Here is an 18421-nt window from a genome sequence, read left to right as displayed (position 1 = left end):
ACCCATCGTCTGGGAAGTGAGGAGCGCCTCTGCCCGGCCACCCCGTCTGGGAAGTGAGGAGCGCCTCTGCCCGACTGCCCCGTCTGGGAGGTCTACCACGGAGGCCAGAAGCAATGTGGGGGCTGGACGTGGTGGCTCACGCCTGTGGTCCCGGCACTCTGGGGGGCCGAGGCGGGTTGATCACTTCAGGCTGGGAGTTCGAGACCAGCCTGGCCAACATGGCGAAACATATGAATAATACAACAGACAAACCAACCAACCAACTCAGTGACAACAAAACAGGTCTACCCTGGAGTCATACTCTAAGTTTTTCTATTTTCCTCCCTTTCTGATCCTTTATCCCACTTTCTTTTTCTTCCTCTTCCTTCTCCTTCTTCTTTGTCAAATAGAGGATTGAGCTATTATCACTGATCCATATAAAGTCCCTCTCTCATTTATTTTAATTCCCACCCCCCATTTCTATTCCCCGACTTCCCATGTGCAACCTTCCTAATATGTTTGATATGCATCTTTTTGTTTGTATGTATTTTTAGAAAATGTTTGTTTTGTGTGCAAAAAAAAATTAATAAAAAAAAAAAAGAGGTTTAATTGGCTCATAGTTCCACAGGTTGTACAGGAAGCATGATGCTGTCAGCTGCTCAGCTCCTGGGGAGGCCTCAGGAAACTTACAATTATGGCAGAAGGCAAAGGGGAAGCAGGACGTCTTACATGGCTGGGGAGGGAGGGAGAGAGTTGGTGGAGGAAGGTGCCACACACTTTTAAATAACCAGAGCTCATGAGAACTCACTCACTATTGTGACCACAGCACCAAGGGAGGATGGTGTTAAACCATGACAAACCACCTCTGTGATCCAGTCACCTCCTGCCAGGCCCCACCTCCAACACTGGGGATTACAATTCAACATGAGATTTGGGCGGGGACACACAGCCAACCCGTATCAGAACAATTCCTAATGAATCTCTTTCCCATACACCTTGCATCAGGGTCTGCACCTGGAGACTCCCACCTAAGATGGGGGTTTAGATGAGACCACTCTGGGAGGACACGCAGCAGAGTGTGGAGGCCCCGAGGAAGACCAGCTTTGAAGACACAGGCAGGCAAAGGGCAGACCTCAAAGGAGATGGAGGAGGAATGACAGAGGGCAAGAAGAATCAGGCGAGGGACTGCCACAAAAGCCAGTGACAGAAACTTCCAGAAGAGCTGTCAATAGTACCAAACAAAGCAGAGAAGTCTCATAAGATTAAAAATAAAATTTGCTTCTATAATCTGGTGACTGTCAGGGCACAATGGGCCAAGAAAAAAACAGTTTTCCTATACTGGTGAGAGCAGAAAGCAGATTCCAGAGGACTGGAAGTTCTTAAGAGCTGTGGGAATGGAGACAAGAAGTGTTTTGATAATTAGATGAGGGTGCAGCAGTTTAAAGGACAGATTATTAAGGATAGGAGAGGCTGGGTGTGGTGGCTTGCACCTGTGGTCCCAGCTACTCAGGAGGCTTAGGTGGCAGGATCACCTGAGCCCCGGAGGCAGAGGTTGCAGTGAGCCGAAATCACGCCACTGAACTCCAGCCTGGGCAACAGAGCCAGACTCTGTCTCGGGAAAAAAAAAAAAAGATGGGAGAAGTGTGAGCATAGTCAGCAGTTAGAGGGAGAGGGAAGAGAGGGAGGGTTGAGGACAGAGGACTGTGGGTGGCGACAGAGCCAGGTCCTGGTGGAGGAGGGCCTCAGGTAGCTGGGGCACTGGGCAGGGGCCCCAGGACATTTCCGTTTTGGAGCTTCCGCCACCAAAGCAGATGAAACTGAGATTTTCCTCTCTCCTTATCAGACTCTTCCTTGAAGCCTGCAAGCTTTCAATTTAAAAATAAGATGGTATATGGCCGGGCGCAGTGGCTCACACCTGTAATCCCAGCACTCTGGGAGGCCAAGGCAGGCAGATCACAAGATCAGGAGATCAAGACCATCCTGGCTAACACAGTGAAACGCCGTCTCTACTAAAAATACAAAAAATTAGCCGGGGCGTGGTGGCAGTCGCCTGTAGTCCGAGCTACTTGGGAGGCTGAGGCAGGAGAATGGCGTGAACCCGGGAGGTGGAGCTTGCAGTGAGCCAAGATGGCGCCACTGCACTCCAGCCTGGGCGACAGAGGAGACTCCGTCTCAATAAATAAATAAATAAATAAATAAATAAATAAATAAATAAATAAATAAATAAGATGGTATGAATCACTAAAAATGTGGCAAATTAACTTCAGGTATAAATGCCATATTAAAATAGAAGGATATGGTTGGCTTTCATCAAGAGAATTAAAAAGGACTGCCTGCCCTTCATCAAGAGAATTAAGAGACTTAAATTCATCAAGAGAATTAAAAAGGGCTGCCTGCCCTTCTTGGTAAGCAACAAGACCCCACCCAGGTAATCCCATAAAACAGACGGCTCCAAGGTGCTCCTGTGACACACAAAGGTGACTGGATGCTTATTCCAGGCTGAGTCACCACCGTCATGCCTGTGGGTGCCCCGAAGAACTACTGTCCTCCCTCACAGGACATGGTCCAAAGTAACGAGTGCCTCATTTTCCCATTTTGTCCCGATCCTCCTTCCCCTTCTTCCTCAAGGGCAGAGGGTTCAATTCTATGAAACTGTGTCAAGCCACATGCCCTTCTAGCTCTACCCTGAAACTAGCAATTCATCTTTAGCCGTATTAAGGCAGACAGGATGTCTCTTGGGCATCTGAGAGGTCGGGGTAGATACGGATGTAGCTGTGTTTACAGAATCAAAAGAAGAACATGGCTAATGGCCTCAGTTTTCCCAGCAGAGCAGGAGGCAAGAGAAGGCAGGGGGAACAGGAAGGTCTGGAATAAACACTGAAGGCCTGGGAGAAGGGAGCTGACCCAGGAAGAGTAAAAGGATTTATTCTTGGCCCATGCTAGAGGCTTCCAATCTTGAGAGAGAGGAGCAGCAGAGGAAGGTGAACCCGGGTGCTGGAAGCGAGTATATGACTGCACTCAGGGACGCTCCAAGGAGGAGAGCTTTCCCACGAGGTAGGCTGGTGTCGCTGCGAATACATGTGTCCCCACATGCGGGTGGAAAAGGCTGCTGTGTTCTTTGGGGATTAGAAATAAAATTTTGAGCAAAATTTTAGAGGTGAAAACTTCAAGTATATACAGAAAGCTTACACACAGAAGACTTAATAAAAAAAAAAAAAAAGTCTTCCTGCCAGGCGCGGTGGCTCACGCCTATATAATCCCAGCACTTTCAGAGGCCCAGGCGGGTGGATCATGAGGTCAGGAGATCGAGACCATCCTGGCTAACACGGTGAAACCCCGTCTCCACTAAAAATACAGAAAATTAGCCGGGCGTGGTGGCGGGCCTCTGTAGTCCCAGCTACTCGGGAGGCTGAGGCAGGAGAATGGCGTGAACCCGGGAGGCGGAGCTTGCAGTGAGCCGAGATCGGGCCACTGCACTCCAGCCTGGGCGATAGAGCGACAGTCCGTCTCAAAAAAAAAAAAAAAACCAAAATAAAAATTTAAAAAGGCTTCCTATTTTAAGTGGAATGTACAGTAGGCATCATACAAATTCACAACACTTGTGGCATGCAGACTTTATTTTGGCTATGGATAGGGTTACATACTTGGGGTTTTCCCCCTATTATTAAGGGATGTTTTTGTGATCAAGGGATGAGGCATTCAGGAGGAAGGTTAGGGAAAGATGCTCGCATTTATCTAGCATTGTATCAAAGTGGAGGCAGCAGCTAAGATTAAGAGTTCCATAGACTCCTGCCTGTCAGCACCTCCTTAAAGCGATACATTTTAATGTTTTTCTCAGCAGGAGCTTGACTTTAACAATGAATCCAGAAAAAAAGGGAAGGCATAATAAATCACAAACAATAAAAAACAAAAGATTTCTTCTGACCCTGCCACCTTAGCTCTTCCATCTCTGGGGCCTGTCAGAGTGTGCTAACTGAATGCACTTAGGCAGAAGCTGCCGGAATCCAGCTGCACCCTGGAGACAGGAGGCATGGCGAGCCTTTTGGAAGTTCCCATGCATCTCGGGCAAGAGCCGCCATTGCTGCACGGGTCAGGAGGGGACCTTGTAGGCAGAGGATGGACAACAGGAGGGAGCTGAGCAGTGGCAGGACAGAAAGGAGCACTGAAATCAGACTTTGCCTGGGGAAGAGTTCTGCCCAGGGCCAGAGAGGAGATGAAGAGTCTGGGAGAGTCCTTGGGGTCTTATGTGTGGGAAAGACATCTTCAATAATTAACAAATGAAGGCCGGGCGCGGTGGCTCAAGCCTGTAATCTCAGCACTTTGGGAGGCCGAGGCGGGCGGATCACGAGGTCAGGAGATCGAGACCATCCTGGCTAACACGGTGAAACCCCGCCTCTACTAAAAATAGAAAAAATTAGCCGGGCGTGGTGGCGGGCGCCTAGTCCCAGCTACTTGGGAGGCTGAGGCAGGAGAATGGCGTGAACCCGGGAGGCGGAGGTTGCAGTGAGCCGACATCATGCCACTGCACTCCAGCCTGGGCGACAGAGCGAGACTGCGTCTCACAAAAAAAAAAAAAAAAAAAATGAAAAATGGCATGTGACCCCTAACATTTTGAAACTGAGCAAATCGTCTTGCCTCAGAAGCCTGTAGCCACATTACAGGCTCTCCAGCCAATGAAGGCTGAGAAGGCTAGGAAAACACAAGAAACCTGTAACGAATGACTTACAAGGAAGTCAATCTCAGACACATCTGATGCAAAGGAAACACAGCAAAGTCAATCTAAGAAACATCTGGGCTGGGCGCAGTGGTTCACGCCTATAATCCCAGCACTGTGGGAAGCCGAGGCAGGCAGATCACTTGAGGTCAGGAGTTCGAGACCAGCCTGGCCAACATGGTGAAACCCTGTCTCTACTAAAAATACAAAAATTAGCTGGGCATGGTGGCACATGCCTATAGTCCTAGCTACTTGGGAGGCTGAGGTGGGAGAATCACTTGAATCCAGGAGGCAGAGGTTGCAGTGAGCAGAGCTGATGCCACTGCACTCCAGCCTGGGTGACAGAGCAAGACTCTGTATCAAAAAAAAAAAAAAAAAAAAGAAAGAAAGACAAGAAAAAGAGAAACATTTGATGAGACCTCACAACTCAGTGGATGTATGGAAGGCACAAATGGAAAGCTGTTCTTATAAATTACTAAAACTAATAAGTCAGAGCCAAACAAAATTTTAGTTTTTCTCTTCTCACTTTGTTAATACTCCAGTATCTATAACCAAGAGAATGTTGAATGTTCCTTTTTCTCAATGTCTTTTAAAATAATAAGACACATACTTCATGTGTTAAAAGAAAAAAGATGCTTGGACCAAGCATACTTTTCACCCTGACCTCTATGTCCTTCCAGAGCCCAAGATACCTGCAGGACTTTTTGTTTGTTTGTTTTGTTTTTGTTTTAATGCAACTAAATGCTCTCTCAGTTCCCTGAAGACAGGAATATGGTTTAGGGAACCAAGAAGAGTTTCCATCCCTGGGTTTAAATCCCCGTTCTCTTCTTTCTCAGCTAGAAGAGGTTAGACACGTTATTCAGTCTTTCTGAGCCTTGGTTCTTTATCAGCTAGAGGAGGTTAGACGGGTTACTCAGTCTTTCTGAGCCTTGGGCTATTGAAGTGGAGACTGTTAACCTGCCAGCAAGAGAGGTGAGGAAGGACTGGCCACAGAGGCAGAGGGAACTCAAGGAGAGTAAGACACACAGAAGCCAGGAGGAGAAAGTGCTTTAAGAAGAAAGCGTTTTTAGGAGAGAGCGGTCAAACATGTTGAACAGTGTGGCAAAGATCTCAAGAGGAGCTTCCACTGTGTCCGCCAACATGTGGAAACCTATCAAGACATAAAGCCAGATTTTTACGTTGTTCTGGCCCATCATTTCAAGACCATGGGGCATCTTGAAAGAAAGAACAAGATAGCATCTCTGTTTTTAAGGGACTTCTTTCCCAAGGTCTCATTGAAAACAAAATCTGAGAACAAATTTTTACAAGTCTGGTTCTTCTTTTTACGTTCAATAATTTCCAGGTTCTCTGTGTCCATTTAAGGGAGAATTCTAGGGGATGGGAGTAAACGAAACCTAGACTATACAATTCAGGGCAGGTTCAGAAAAATTTCCTCCTCATTGTAAGTACATCTGATAACAATATTTTCCTTATTGACGTGCAATAAACCTTTCAAATGCAGTCAATTCATGGTTAGCCTAAATTTAGGCAAACGAAATTTCTGAATACTAAGACAAAGAAAAGCAAATGCCATAAAAAGCTGTCTAGCACAAAGGTCTAAAAATACTAGATTGTTCTTCCAACTCCACACACAAGGAAAAGATCTTGGCCATCAGAAGCTGGGTTGACTCAGGCTCCAGGGAAGCAAGAGATGAGGCCCTCCTCATGTGTGAACTGACTTCCCAGGGTGCAGTCTAACTTGCTTACAAGTTGGAAACACAGTTCATCAAAACTCACATTCATTGTGATGCCCCTACCCCACTGAAGGACTATGGTTATGCAGAACCAAAGGGATCAAACGGACTTAGAGACGTAATGGAAATGACCTCTTAGGTGGAGGGACTCAGCCTTTAAGAGGTGAAGGGATTTGCACAGTGAGGCAGCTCGCAGGTAAGCATGCTCCTAGGTGCCCTACCTGAAAGCAAACCTCTCTGGCCCTCATGTCCCTCTGCTACCTTCCCAGTCCTGCTTCCTGGGCCAGCACACCCCCTCTCACAGAGCCTACAGTCACCAGCCCTGCTTCCTGACTTCCCGTCCATGCTCCTGTCCACTTCAGCCTGACTTTCCTCTCCACCACCCATGTAGTCCTGCTTCTCTCTCTTTCACCCCTCTACATCCCCCAGGCAGCTCCCAACATCAGCCACTCCCACCTGCTTGCCTCAGCTTCTTTTCTGGCTCCATGGCCCCTGGTGCCCTGGTTTTCTCTGGGGAAACACATGATGGTTTCCCCAGAATCCTCTGTTGGCTCCCCCTCTTCCTCCTGACCTCTTCTCTCACTTTCCTCTCTCCCTGAGGATTTCACTATGTTCAAGATTTAAAGGGTTTTATAGGCTGAATGTTCCAGTCTCTCCAGTGAGCTCCTGAATTGCAGTCTCCAAAGTTCATAATATTGAATAGCTATTGATCATCACAGACTTAACACATGCAAAGCTGGAAACTTCATTTTCCTTCCAAGCTCCTCCCCATGTCTTTACCATCACACAAATGGGATCACCATCTATCCAACTGTCCAAATCAAAAACCTCAAAGTCATTCTGGGTACACTCATTTTTCTCTTCTCCACATTCAATCAATCAAAGACCTGCCCGTTCCACGGCCAAAACACATTTCAAATAGGTCTGCGTCTTGCATCTGTCACTGGCACTCCAGGGCCTCTTGCATGGACTACTGCAAGGCTGCAACCATTCTCCTGGCTTTCCATCAGCTGCCTGTGGTGCTCTCCACACAGCAGCAGAGCAGCACTGTCCAAACACTGAGCAAATCATACCACCTTCCTGCTGAAGGTCCTGGAGCAGCTTCTGAAGAACTTGGAGAAAGGCTTGTGTGTCCTGGCTCCTGCCTGCCTCTCTTGGCCCCTGCCCTCAGTCCCTTTTCCAGCCACACTGCCCTTCTTTCTGTCCCTAAGGCACATGAAGGCCTTTCCCACCTCAGCCAGGCTATGTACAAGGCAGCTCATTTTCAAAGAGAAATTCCCCACCTCCTTATGTGCCTCCCTCCAGTTAGTATGGACATTACCGAGCAGTCTGCTCACAGTGCTGCACACCACCTGTGACCAGCCAGTACCTGTAGCCACGTCCCTGCTAAGTGGAAGCTCTGTGAGAGCAGGGGCCATGTTCACTTTGGCCATAGGAGTAGCTGTCCTGCCTGGCTCAATCAGCATTGGCCGAGAGAACAGATGCTGGAACAGTGGCTTTGGGGTGGGAACACAGGTCTCCTGGCTCCTGGCCCGCTCCACTTCCCTCCGCTAGATCTGCCTTTCCGAAACAATGGATGAGTCAACTTGGGAGGCCACCTTAGCGTGCAAGCGCAGGGAACTTTGCTGTGGGAAGGGTGCAGCTTGCCACACCCCGACGTTCTGCAGTGCTGCACAAAAGTCCCAGCCAGCTCCCTCCCTGGGGTGCATTTGCCTTAGGCTTCAGTCACAGTCAGGCGAAGTGGGGGTGTTCATTTAAAAACAAACCACAACGGCAGAACCGTCCAAGGCAGGCCTCTGCCTAGGAAGGTAGAGGGGCCTTCAGGGCAGCCATCTAAGAATGGGTGAGGAGAGGAGCAGTTCCTGGATGGCCATCCCTCCCCACCTGTTTAATGGCAGATTACAAACATCTGACTCGGGGGGGGGGGGGGGGGCGCGATGGAAGCTTCTGTTGCCATAGCAACTGCAGTGCTCCAGGAGCCTAGGTACCAGGTTTCAGATAACCATGTCACAAAGAAAAGGAGCAAAGCAGAGAGGGACAAACGTGGAAAAATGGCATGAGATAATCCTGCACATGCCACAAGCCACAGTCTACAAACAAAACTCAGGAGCTGGCCGTGGACTCCTGTTGCACAGGGGAGCAGCAGAGGCTTCCTGCTGGGCTACAGTGGAAACAAAAGGGCCCATTGACACACACATCTGTGACCACTAAACACTTAGGAATCAATATTTTCCTAAAGATTTTCTTCCCCTTTGGCTTTATAGGGTTACTGTCTGCCAGGCTGCCAAACCCCAACCCTCGCCACGTCCGCAGCCACCACATAAAGTGACTATTAGAACTTCAAACAGCGGATCTGACCCTCGGAAATGGCCTCATGCTAGTTTTTTCCTAAACAGTCACCAGGAAAATGTCGGAAGGCAAATCGAAATGCACACCCTGAAAGACTTAGAACATAACCATCACATCTGGGGGGACGAGAAGCCCAGCCCAACTTAATTTAAAAAGGAAACACAGCAGATGTCATCAGTTGGCAGGGAGGTGTCTTGAAGGAAAGAAGGAGGGGAATGAGAGGGCTGTGGATCACAATGCAGCTTTACCTTAACACCTGCATCTCCTCGGGGGAGCACTGCATCTCGTCCTGGAGGCGACGCCAGCGCAGACAAGCCCTCAGCTCCTGCTGCTCCCGGGCCTCATGGGGGGCCAGCTGCTCAGCCACAGACACACAGACACACATGCACAAAACACAGTCACTGTTGTGGTCCTGGTGCAATGGCTCATTTTGTTTCAATGGGGGACAACATAGCCTGCCCCTGCTCTCACCTTGCTTCCATCAGAAACCTAAAGGCCACTGGAGCCTCTTAGTGTCTAAAACAAAAAACCAACCGTGCACGCTCGCTTGTGCTGCTGGCAGTGGAGCTGGGCCTGCTGTTTGGTGGAGGTCGCCTTGTTCTGGAACCCACCCATCCCACCTACACACACCTGGTCTGGAGAGAGTGGGCTTCCCTTGGGGCCATTTCCACTTTGATCTGTCCTCTTTTCCTGCTTTGTCTTTCTGCACAGGATGGGGAAGGCCCCACCGTTCACCTCCGATTTTCCCTAGCCCTCAATTTTGTTAAGGACTGTTTCCAGCGGGGCCTGCTAATGCAACCCAGATGATTCTGTGTGCACATAACTAGAAGTGCTGCCTGGACTCACTCTGGGGGAGGGGGGGCCATCACACTCTGCCCTACTGAGTCAGAACCAGCTGCCGTCCCATGGTGGGCTCACTAGGCCACACGGCCCGGACCTCTGTGAGGGAGGGCAGCAGAGCACCCACTGGGCAGGGAAGACATCTATCCACGGGTGTTTCTGGAAATACAACTTTCCTGATAATTCGTTCAACAGGTATTTACTGAGTCTCTGCTAGGCCATGGGGGCATTACAGACAGGGCCTGGGGGGGCAGCCAGGGGAGGGAGAGATGGGCAGGAACACTAACATCGGAGAGCAGGTGACGGGAGAGGTGAAGGGAGAACCCAGATGCCCCCTTGCCCACCAGGGCTTCCTGAGGAGGTGGTGGTGACAGCGCTGGTCCTCAGGGAAGCAGGAGTCGGCCGGGTAGGAGGGATTTCGGGAAGAGGGAAAGCACTTGCAAGGCACGTCGGGCCAGGCAAGTGTGTGATGTGCTTAGAGAATGGCAAGGCATATGGTCAGGCACGGAGCAGACTACCATTCCGGGAGGGAGCGAGGCGCAGGGAAGCTGGCAGAGGCCAGACGATCCTCAGACCCCATGTGCCTGCTGTTATGGACTAAATTGTGTCTCCGCAAAATATATGTGTTGAAGGCCTTACCCTGGTGTGACTGTATTTGGAGACAGGGCCTTCAAGGAGGTCATTAAGGTTAAGTAAGTCATGAGTGGGGCCCTAATCCTACAGGGCTGGTGTTCTTATAAGAAGAGGAAGATCCAACAGAGCGTTCTTTCTCTTTGCATGCACAGAGGAAAGGCCATATGAGAACGCAGAGAAAAAGCAGCTTGTGGCCATCTGCAAGCCAGGAAGAGTGAGAGGCCTCACCAGAAACCAACCCTGCTGGCACCTTGGTCTTGGACTTCCAGCCTCCAGAACTGTGAGGAATAAACATCTGTTGTTTAAGTCACCCAGTCTCTGGTATTTATTATGGCAGTCCAAGCAAACTAATATGTCCATGAAGGCATTTAGACTTTCTCCAGGTTGATGACAAGTTACACCATCCAACCTTGCGACTGACTCGATTCACAAATCCCTGCGGATGCCTCTCTGAGTGGATGGCGGTCTCCATCTCCTTGTTGGGATTTCACACGTCCCCCGCACCCCACCCCTGGCCCCGCCATGCTTTCTACTGCTCAGTGCTGCAGAGCACAGTCTCCCAGGCAGCAAAGTGACCCCGGTGACCCCTGTCACCCTGTATCCTCACGCCCTGCTCCCTGGTGGGGCCTGCTGGCCAGGAGTACCTGGGAGGTGGCACACCCACCCCTGCCCCACAGGGCGCTCCCCCACTCCCTGGACGGTCTGAGGCAGGCACTCGCCAGGGCTAGCAACAGCCCAGTCTCGCCCTTGAAGAGAGAGGTCAGCCTGGCAGACGTGCTCTGGAAATGTTTCAAACTTTGTGCTGGAATCTAGAATGGCCATTTTGCCTCAGGGGTGTTCATGTTTTCGCATCTCGAAGAGTTACTGCACGTACCTCCAAGGATGATGAGGGGGCTGACCCCTATCATGTTAAGGGAAAAGAGCAACAGAGAAAGCTCAGCTCCTGCTGTCCCTTTAGGCTCACAACAGAAGCCACCGCCTCCACAAAGGCTTTCCAGGCCCACCCAGACCTGTCCTCTCCTACCTCAGAATTCTGACAATATTTGGTGTTTACTCCTCTATGCAAACTTATCAGTCAAGAGGCAGGACCAAGCCAGCAGACTAAGGAGTGGCCTCCTAGAAGTCTAGGCAAAGGGAAGGGTAAGGAGGAGCACCTCTTTGGGGATGCAGGAGATAAAAGCCGGAGGTGTCATGATCAGATGCCTGGAATGCACCACAATTGCCAGGACCAGCGCAAATCTGAGAGTCTCAGAAGGGAGGCACTCCAGGGAAGAGATGGTGATAGAAGTACATTCATATTAAACCCCTGCTGAGTGCCTGCGTGTAAGACGGAGGGAAACACAAAAAGGAAGGGAACAGGTATTTCTTGCACATTCTCCACGTGTCAGGCACTGTGCTAAGCTCATTCACACCTGATCCCATTCACCCTGCAAGCTTTGGCATTCTTATATCCATTCTACAAATGAGGAAATGGAGGCTTGGGGAGGCTACCTAACCTACCTATACTCACAGAGCCAATGAATGGCAGAGCCAGGACTGGAAGTCTGTCTGACTCAGACCCCAGAGCCTTTTCTGTATCTATCATGTGGCCTCTCCTCACAGGACTCCATGCGGCAGGGAACACTGATGTGCACACTGCTGGGTCCACAGCCAGGGTATGAAAAGCAAGACCCAGCTCCAATTTAAAGCGGGCATAGTCCAGGTGTGAAGATAAGGAAATGACATAGTAGAAGGAAAAGAAAAAATAAAATAAGTTTAAAAAGGTAAGCACCAAGTATTGTGGGAACCCACAGTGTGTAGGAGGGTAGTGTTGAATTGTGAGCCAGGTAATCAGTCCGGGCTATCTAGAGAAGGTGACCTCCAGCTGGTTAGTGAAAAATAAATAAGATTTCAACAGACAAAGGACCTTGAACAATATCATGCAGGTATGCACAAACTTGGGAATTTTGGAAAATGCCAAATAGTCCAGTGTATAAGGGACAGAGATGACAGGGGAAAAAAGGTGACCCGAACATTAAGAACTTGAGGCTGGGTGTGGTGGCTCACACCTGTAATCCCAGCACTTTGGGAGGCCGAGGTCAGATCACGAGGTCAGGAGTTCGAGACCAGACTAGCCAATATGGTGAAACCCCTCCTCTACTAAAAATACAAAAATTAGCTGGGCGTGGCGACATCTGCCTGTCATCCCAGCTACTCAGGAGGCTGAGGCAGAAGAATCGCTTGAACCCAGGAGGTTGAGGTTGCAGTGAGCCAAGATTGTGCCACTGCACTCCAGCCTGGGCGACAGAGCTAGACTCCGTCTCAACAACAACAACAAAAATAGGAACTTGAAAGTAAGCACAAAGCAGCTTAGTTGCTTATTATCCTCATTAGAACTGGTGGCCAATGCTTTAAGGTAGAGGTTGCAAACTGGGAGCGTGTGCACCAGGTCTGGCTTCTGGGTATGTTTGTCTTGTGTGGTATTTTTTAAATTAGTAAACTTCACATAAAAGTCCAGAATTATAAATTACCTTAAAAAACTAATAGTGTAGGTTATATTGAGCCCTCCTTCCTTCACCATGACAATTGGTTAGAGCTGAGTAGCAGCTGTCAGTTTGCCACAGTCCTTACCATTCCCGAATCTATACCACCCCTGCTTCATTCTTCATTCATTACTTGTGAGCAGACATCTGAGAGGACTCTGGATTTATGTTTTAATCTCTTTAAAACACACACACGGCCGGGCGCGGTGGCTCACGCTTGTAATCCCAGCACTTTGGGAGGCCGAGGCGGGCGGATCACGAGGTCAGGAGATCGAGACCACGGTGAAACCCTGTCTCTATTAAAAAAATACAAAAAATTAGCCGGGCGTGGTGGCGGGCGTCTGTAGTCCCAGCTACTCGGAGAGGCTGAGGCAGGAGAATGGCATGAACCTGGGAGGCGGAGCTTGCAGTGAGCTGAGATTGTGCCACTGCACTCCAGCCTGGGCGACAGAGCGAGACTCCGTCTCAAAAAAAAAAAACACACACACACACACACTGCACACACACACGTCACCACAATCACAACCACAAAGAAGTGCTTGAGTATGCTATAGCATGACCTTTTCTTCACATCTCTGCTCAAATATCTCCTTATCAGAGAGGCCTTCTCTTACTACCTTCTAAAATAGGACCCACTGCCCCTCTATGGGGCTCATTTCTCTTCACAGTACTCCAACACTTGACCTATTACTGATTCACTTGTCTACTCTCTCTCCCATCTCTAGATTGTAAATCCTGTGGGGAGCAGGGGCTTCCCTCTCTTATTTATGCAGCCATCTCCCTGGCAAAATCTGTGTCTAGTGCATAGTAGGCCCTCAATCCATAGCTGTTGGGTGAGCAAATGACCAGAAATGGAATTTGACTCTGGGTAGTGAAATGCTTAGGGTCACTTTAACCCACCTGCTGTGCTGTGGCCCAAAACACATCCTCCAAGTGAGTGGCGAATCCTTCACTCAGCCACTCCTCCGTCCAGTCTCGGGCCCCGATGGCTAGGCCAAACCAGGCATGGGCGATTTCATGGCAGAGGCGGGTCCCACAGAGATGGCTCCCTCCTGTCAAGATGCTCTGAGAGAGGAACACGATGTGTGGGCTGTGGATAATGGGGGAGAAAATGCACAGAGTCTTGTTAGAGCCTGTCCTCATGGCCATCCCATGGGGCAGCTTTCCTAGCCTGGCGAGCCTGTTATTATCATGTGCATGCTAGATCATGACTGATAGGCTTGAGGCTTAGATGCTTTCAGACATAAATAAAGTGGCAGTTTATGTTTTTGGCTGTAGTTCAGGTGGCCGTTTCTGCCAAGCAGTTTTCTCCATCATCAAACGGCTATTACCTGTAATAAGCAACCTGCACCAAAGTTTTACACTCAAAACAAAAATTACAAGGCAATGGAAGCATTTACTCTGAAATCTGGACTGTAAAAGAAGAGCAGGTGTGACAGTGTGAAGCCTAAGCTGTCAGGAGAGTGATCAAAGAAGACCCTTCAGCCAAAAATCTGGGCAGCTTACAAACAAATTGAGAAGTCATGCAGAAGGACAGAAAAAGCCAAGAAGAATGGAGCAAAAAATGTTCCATTCTGCACGGGGGCTGGCTATGATGTTAACAAACACGCAGGTGCCGGGGATGGCTGAGGTTTCCAGGAGGCCCGAATAAAGGCCGAGACCGTGTAAGGCCAAGCTTTTCTGTCGTATCTGCAAGTGCTTATAGACTCACATGACAGAACAAAATTATGCTGAGAGAAAGAAGGCAGGGAGTTATCCCACCCAGGTGTGCAAACGGCCCCAGGACTGGCACCAGACAGGGAGATTTATCTAATCTCATTTTCCATACCTTGTGTTAAAACCCAAAATACCACCATTAAAACTGCACAGATGGAATGGGAAGAAGGGGAGCTGACGACAGAGGCCCGTCAAATACCTTCCATGCCTCCTCCTTCAGCAATTATCCTTTTTCCAGGACTTGTTTACAGTCTTCCTAATGAAGAATTTGCCCTTAAAAAATCTCTCCTCCATCAGTTGAACAAAAACGGTTGTGAAACTTTCCAAATTAGGAAACTGTACACACCGGTTCCTCCCTTCAAAAGTCATTTGTTTGCTATCATGTCGGCTCAGCACAAGCCAAGACTGCTCGCAGGTTTTTCTTCCACTCCCACAGCCACCATTAGAGAAAACCCCACCTCGAGTTCCCTTACACAACATCACCCATTCAGCTCAGAGAGCTCAGCTGCAATCATGGTAGTCATGTCTGCCAAAACAGACAGCTTTCATGTGAAGTAATAACAGGGCAGGCATGCAAATGAAAAAGCATCTGCCAGGCACTCTGAAGAGGACACCAGAAACCCCAGAAATTACAAGTGGAGTTGGGGCACTCAGGATAAAGCGGTGCGATGCAACAGGCACCAACAGTATTGTTCAGAGCACTAACTCAGGGAAAAAAAAAAAACAAGGAAGGAAGGAAGAAACTGAGAGACACAGGAACTAAACTCCCCTAACTGAGAAAGTCACCCCGTTGAGAAGACAAACTGTGCAACCTGGCATTTTCAAGTAAATGGCTCTGGCATGTGCAATGCTACAAAGAAAAGCCACAGAAATGTACCAAGTAAATAACATTCCAGACCTACTGCTGGCAGCAGTTCACCCTTTGGGCTAAAACAAAACAGAAGTAACTTCAGGCCTTATAAACAGGCTGGAGGGCAAGCCTGCGTGGGCAGGGTCTGCAGCCAGAGAGACAGACGTGCACGTCCTTACAGAGACTGGAGGGCAGACTCCAGCCAGGAAGCTTCCACGAGCGGATGACTGCGAAATCGCTCTAAGACTATTCATGAAGAAAAAGCCTCCACTGTCGGGGGACCTGCCTGCTCTTCTGTCCCAGTGTGGAAGCCTCACCAGGGCCCATTTATGCAAATATAAAAGTCTGCAAGGGCCTGAAGGAATGCACAATAGAAGCCGTGGGGTGGGGGTGGGGGGGGGGGCGCTTCTTTCTCCCACCCTTTCATTTTTTCCCCTTGAGCAGTCCTTGTCTGCACCACACTTCCCTCCCCACCCTTCAGTGTTCTGGAGACACCACCCTGGCCTCAGTCCATCTTGTTGGGCTTGGGACAGGCCCCAGCGTTGCCAGAATTCCACCTAAATTTCCCCTTCCCATCTTCAATCCTTTCTTCTGAGTCGGGGGTAAATGTACTTCCTACTGTCCTCTGAGGGAGGCCAAGCCTGAACATCCTCTGGACTCAGAAGGAAGGGCGTTTAACCATATAAATGATTGCACTATCTGAGGAAAACACGACCTTCTCCCTGAAAAGCAATTTTCCGGCTGGGAACCTGAATCGAAAGCCTCCGGGGCCCGTTTGGCCCTCTAAGGTTGGGTTTGACTTATTGGATACTCTGGGGCTATTTCCCTATGAAGGAAAAGGCTTCTTTTTAAAACTAAACTAAAAACATGGAGTAAGGTTTTGATAACCTTTCTCAAAGGCTGTTAACAAAATTCTGACATAAAAGGACCAACAGAATATTCTTTCAAGGAGAATTTCCTTCCCTCCCTTGGACCCTAAATGTCTGAATGTCTCATGTTAAGTAGATTTAACATCTTAACATCATCAACGGTGAGTGAAGAAAAGTAATTCTCTTTAGCTCACTTCAAGGAATAATATTAAGTGTTTCTTTCCCAACAGATAATCTACCTCACGTCCACCCTCAAAACAGAACAGACCTGTAGACACTGCACTCCTACCTCAGCCTGGACTCACTGGCCCAGCCCGGCTCCTCCTCATCCCTGCATTCCTGGAACTGTGCTCATGGTCCGAGCCGGCCTGCCGGCGATCAGTCTTCCCCGCGACAAGGCTCACTGGAAAACTGGGTTTTTTTTTTTCCCCCGAAAGGGTCTGCGTCAACTGCCTCTACAAATGCCAGACTGTCGATTCATCACCATTACAGAGAATGGAAGATAATCACTTCAATGACATCTTCATCCTAAAAACGTTTCTTTCATGTCTTTTTTTTTTTTTTAAACACAGAGTTGATTATTTTTCCCAAATAAGAGATGGGCAGGAAAGTGATATTTCAAATCTCAAAAAGCACAAGCCCTCTTGCTTCTATTCCCCACCATAAATTCTTTTTGGCTCCAAGTGGTGGAGGAGAAGGAGCTGGCAGGCAGGGGTGGCTTGCAGACACACTCCCGTGTTGTCATTCTTCCCCAGGAGACCACCTCTAGGGCTGCCTCCTCTGCAGAGGCCAAGCGTATTGCATGTCTGCTGCCTTACCCCTCGAGATTAAAAATACTATGTCTGGTCTGAAAACACTTTCTCAGGGCTGTTCCTGAACACTACCTACCCACCCAGATTAGAAGGCTGCATCTGTTAATCTAAAACATGTTTCTAGAAGAGGAGGAAGGAGTGCCTTCATTACTCCCAGGAGCTGCTCCCATCCTTCGGGAGGAATTCAATTTGGAGCGGAAATGGAGAATTTCATCAGATCTTAAGTAGGAGCTGGTGTTTGATTTATTTGTGCTTTTTCCGTGGAGCCCTGACCAGCATGGCCCATCTTGCTGTGGATGGAGCGACCCAGCACCACTAGATGCTGCTGCCACAGCAGTTTCCAGCAGGCTGCAGGGGTGGAAGGAAGCCAGAGGCCAGGAAATTGCTTGCCATTATGGACAAGAAGAGCCCCCAGGCCACCCCTCCCATTTTACGGGAGCAGACCCCAATTCCCCTCACGGAGAGCAAGTTTACATTTTTTTTTGAGACGGAGTTTCGCTCTTGTTGCCCAGGCTGCAGTGCAATGGCACGGTCTCAGCTCACCACAACCTCAGCCTCCCAGGTTCAAGCGATTCTCCAGCCTCAGCCTCCCGAGTAGCTGGGATTACAGGCATGCGCCACCATACCCGGGTAATTTTGTATTTTTAGTAGAGATGGGGTTTCTCCATATTGGTCAGGCTGGTCTCAAACTCCCAACCTCAGGTGATCCGCCTGCCTCGTCTCAAACTCCCAACCTCAGGTGATCCGCCCGCCTCAGCCTCCAAAAGTGCTAGGATTACAGGCATGAGTCACTGCGCCTGGCCGCAAGTTTACCTTTCACACAGATCCTTCGAAGGCATCATACAGACTTAACATTTATCAAGCTGGTACTTCTTATGGATTCAACGCTTTTCACAATTTCAACATGTGCAGCCCAATATCCCATGATAGAGACGAAGGAAGACCCGAGAGACGGGGGAGCCAGGCTCCTTACCCTCTAAAGTCCAGCAGCATAGTTCTAAGTGTCTTATAATCACCAGCAGCAGCTTCTGCTTGTGTGACTTCATTACTTGCTAATTTAAACTGGACAACTGAAACGTAGACTCGTAGTAGCCTGGGGCCATCTGAAAGGGAGACAAACTGTCGCTCCGCCCCTCTTAGGTTCATAGCCTGTCTTCTCTTTCCTTCATCAGGTGTGAAGTGATGTATGTCAACACTCTCACCTACACATTTACAAGCCGAACCCTCAGCCCCTGCCCCTTCTTCTAAACGAAATCCCTTAGTCCCTCTCTCCTGGATGCAGCCTAATGTAGGAGATGCTTCTGTAGTCCTGAAGCCAAAGTGGGGGGGTGGCCCAGACAGCCTGGCGGGACCCTCCTTCCCTCTGGCCCTGAGACTGCGTGGGAAGGAATCGGCATCTTCCGT

General features: G+C 49.2%; 1 protein-coding gene and 1 long non-coding RNA gene across 12 annotated transcripts in view; one reads left to right on the top strand and one right to left on the bottom strand.

Moving 5' to 3' along the window:
- Window positions 1-10558, top strand: part of LOC131384450 (uncharacterized) — a 26574-nt gene extending 16016 nt beyond the window's left edge. Inside the window, exon 2 of the long non-coding RNA XR_009215308.1 lies at window positions 8691-10558. This is a non-coding gene — a long non-coding RNA (uncharacterized LOC131384450). The remainder of the gene's footprint in view (window positions 1-8690) is intronic.
- Window positions 1-18421, bottom strand: part of AOPEP (aminopeptidase O (putative)) — a 400140-nt gene that overhangs the window by 189339 nt on the left and 192380 nt on the right. For all 11 annotated transcript variants that reach the window (XR_009215307.1, XR_009215306.1, XR_009215305.1 and 8 more), the window contains 2 exons: window positions 13671-13860; window positions 9024-9130 (listed from right to left, as the gene is read on the bottom strand). Coding sequence is in view for 8 of the 11 variants with exons in the window: in XM_032164582.2 (XP_032020473.1) it covers window positions 9024-9130; window positions 13671-13860 (297 nt within the window). In the remaining 3 variants the exon portion in view is untranslated. The remainder of the gene's footprint in view (window positions 1-9023; window positions 9131-13670; window positions 13861-18421) is intronic.

This window comes from Hylobates moloch, unplaced genomic scaffold (assembly GCF_009828535.3).
Source record: "Hylobates moloch isolate HMO894 unplaced genomic scaffold, HMol_V3 SCAFFOLD_10, whole genome shotgun sequence".
Lineage (NCBI taxonomy): Eukaryota > Metazoa > Chordata > Mammalia > Primates > Hylobatidae > Hylobates > Hylobates moloch.
Note: the sequence above shows the minus strand (reverse complement) of the source record. Positions and strands in the feature narration are given on the sequence as shown.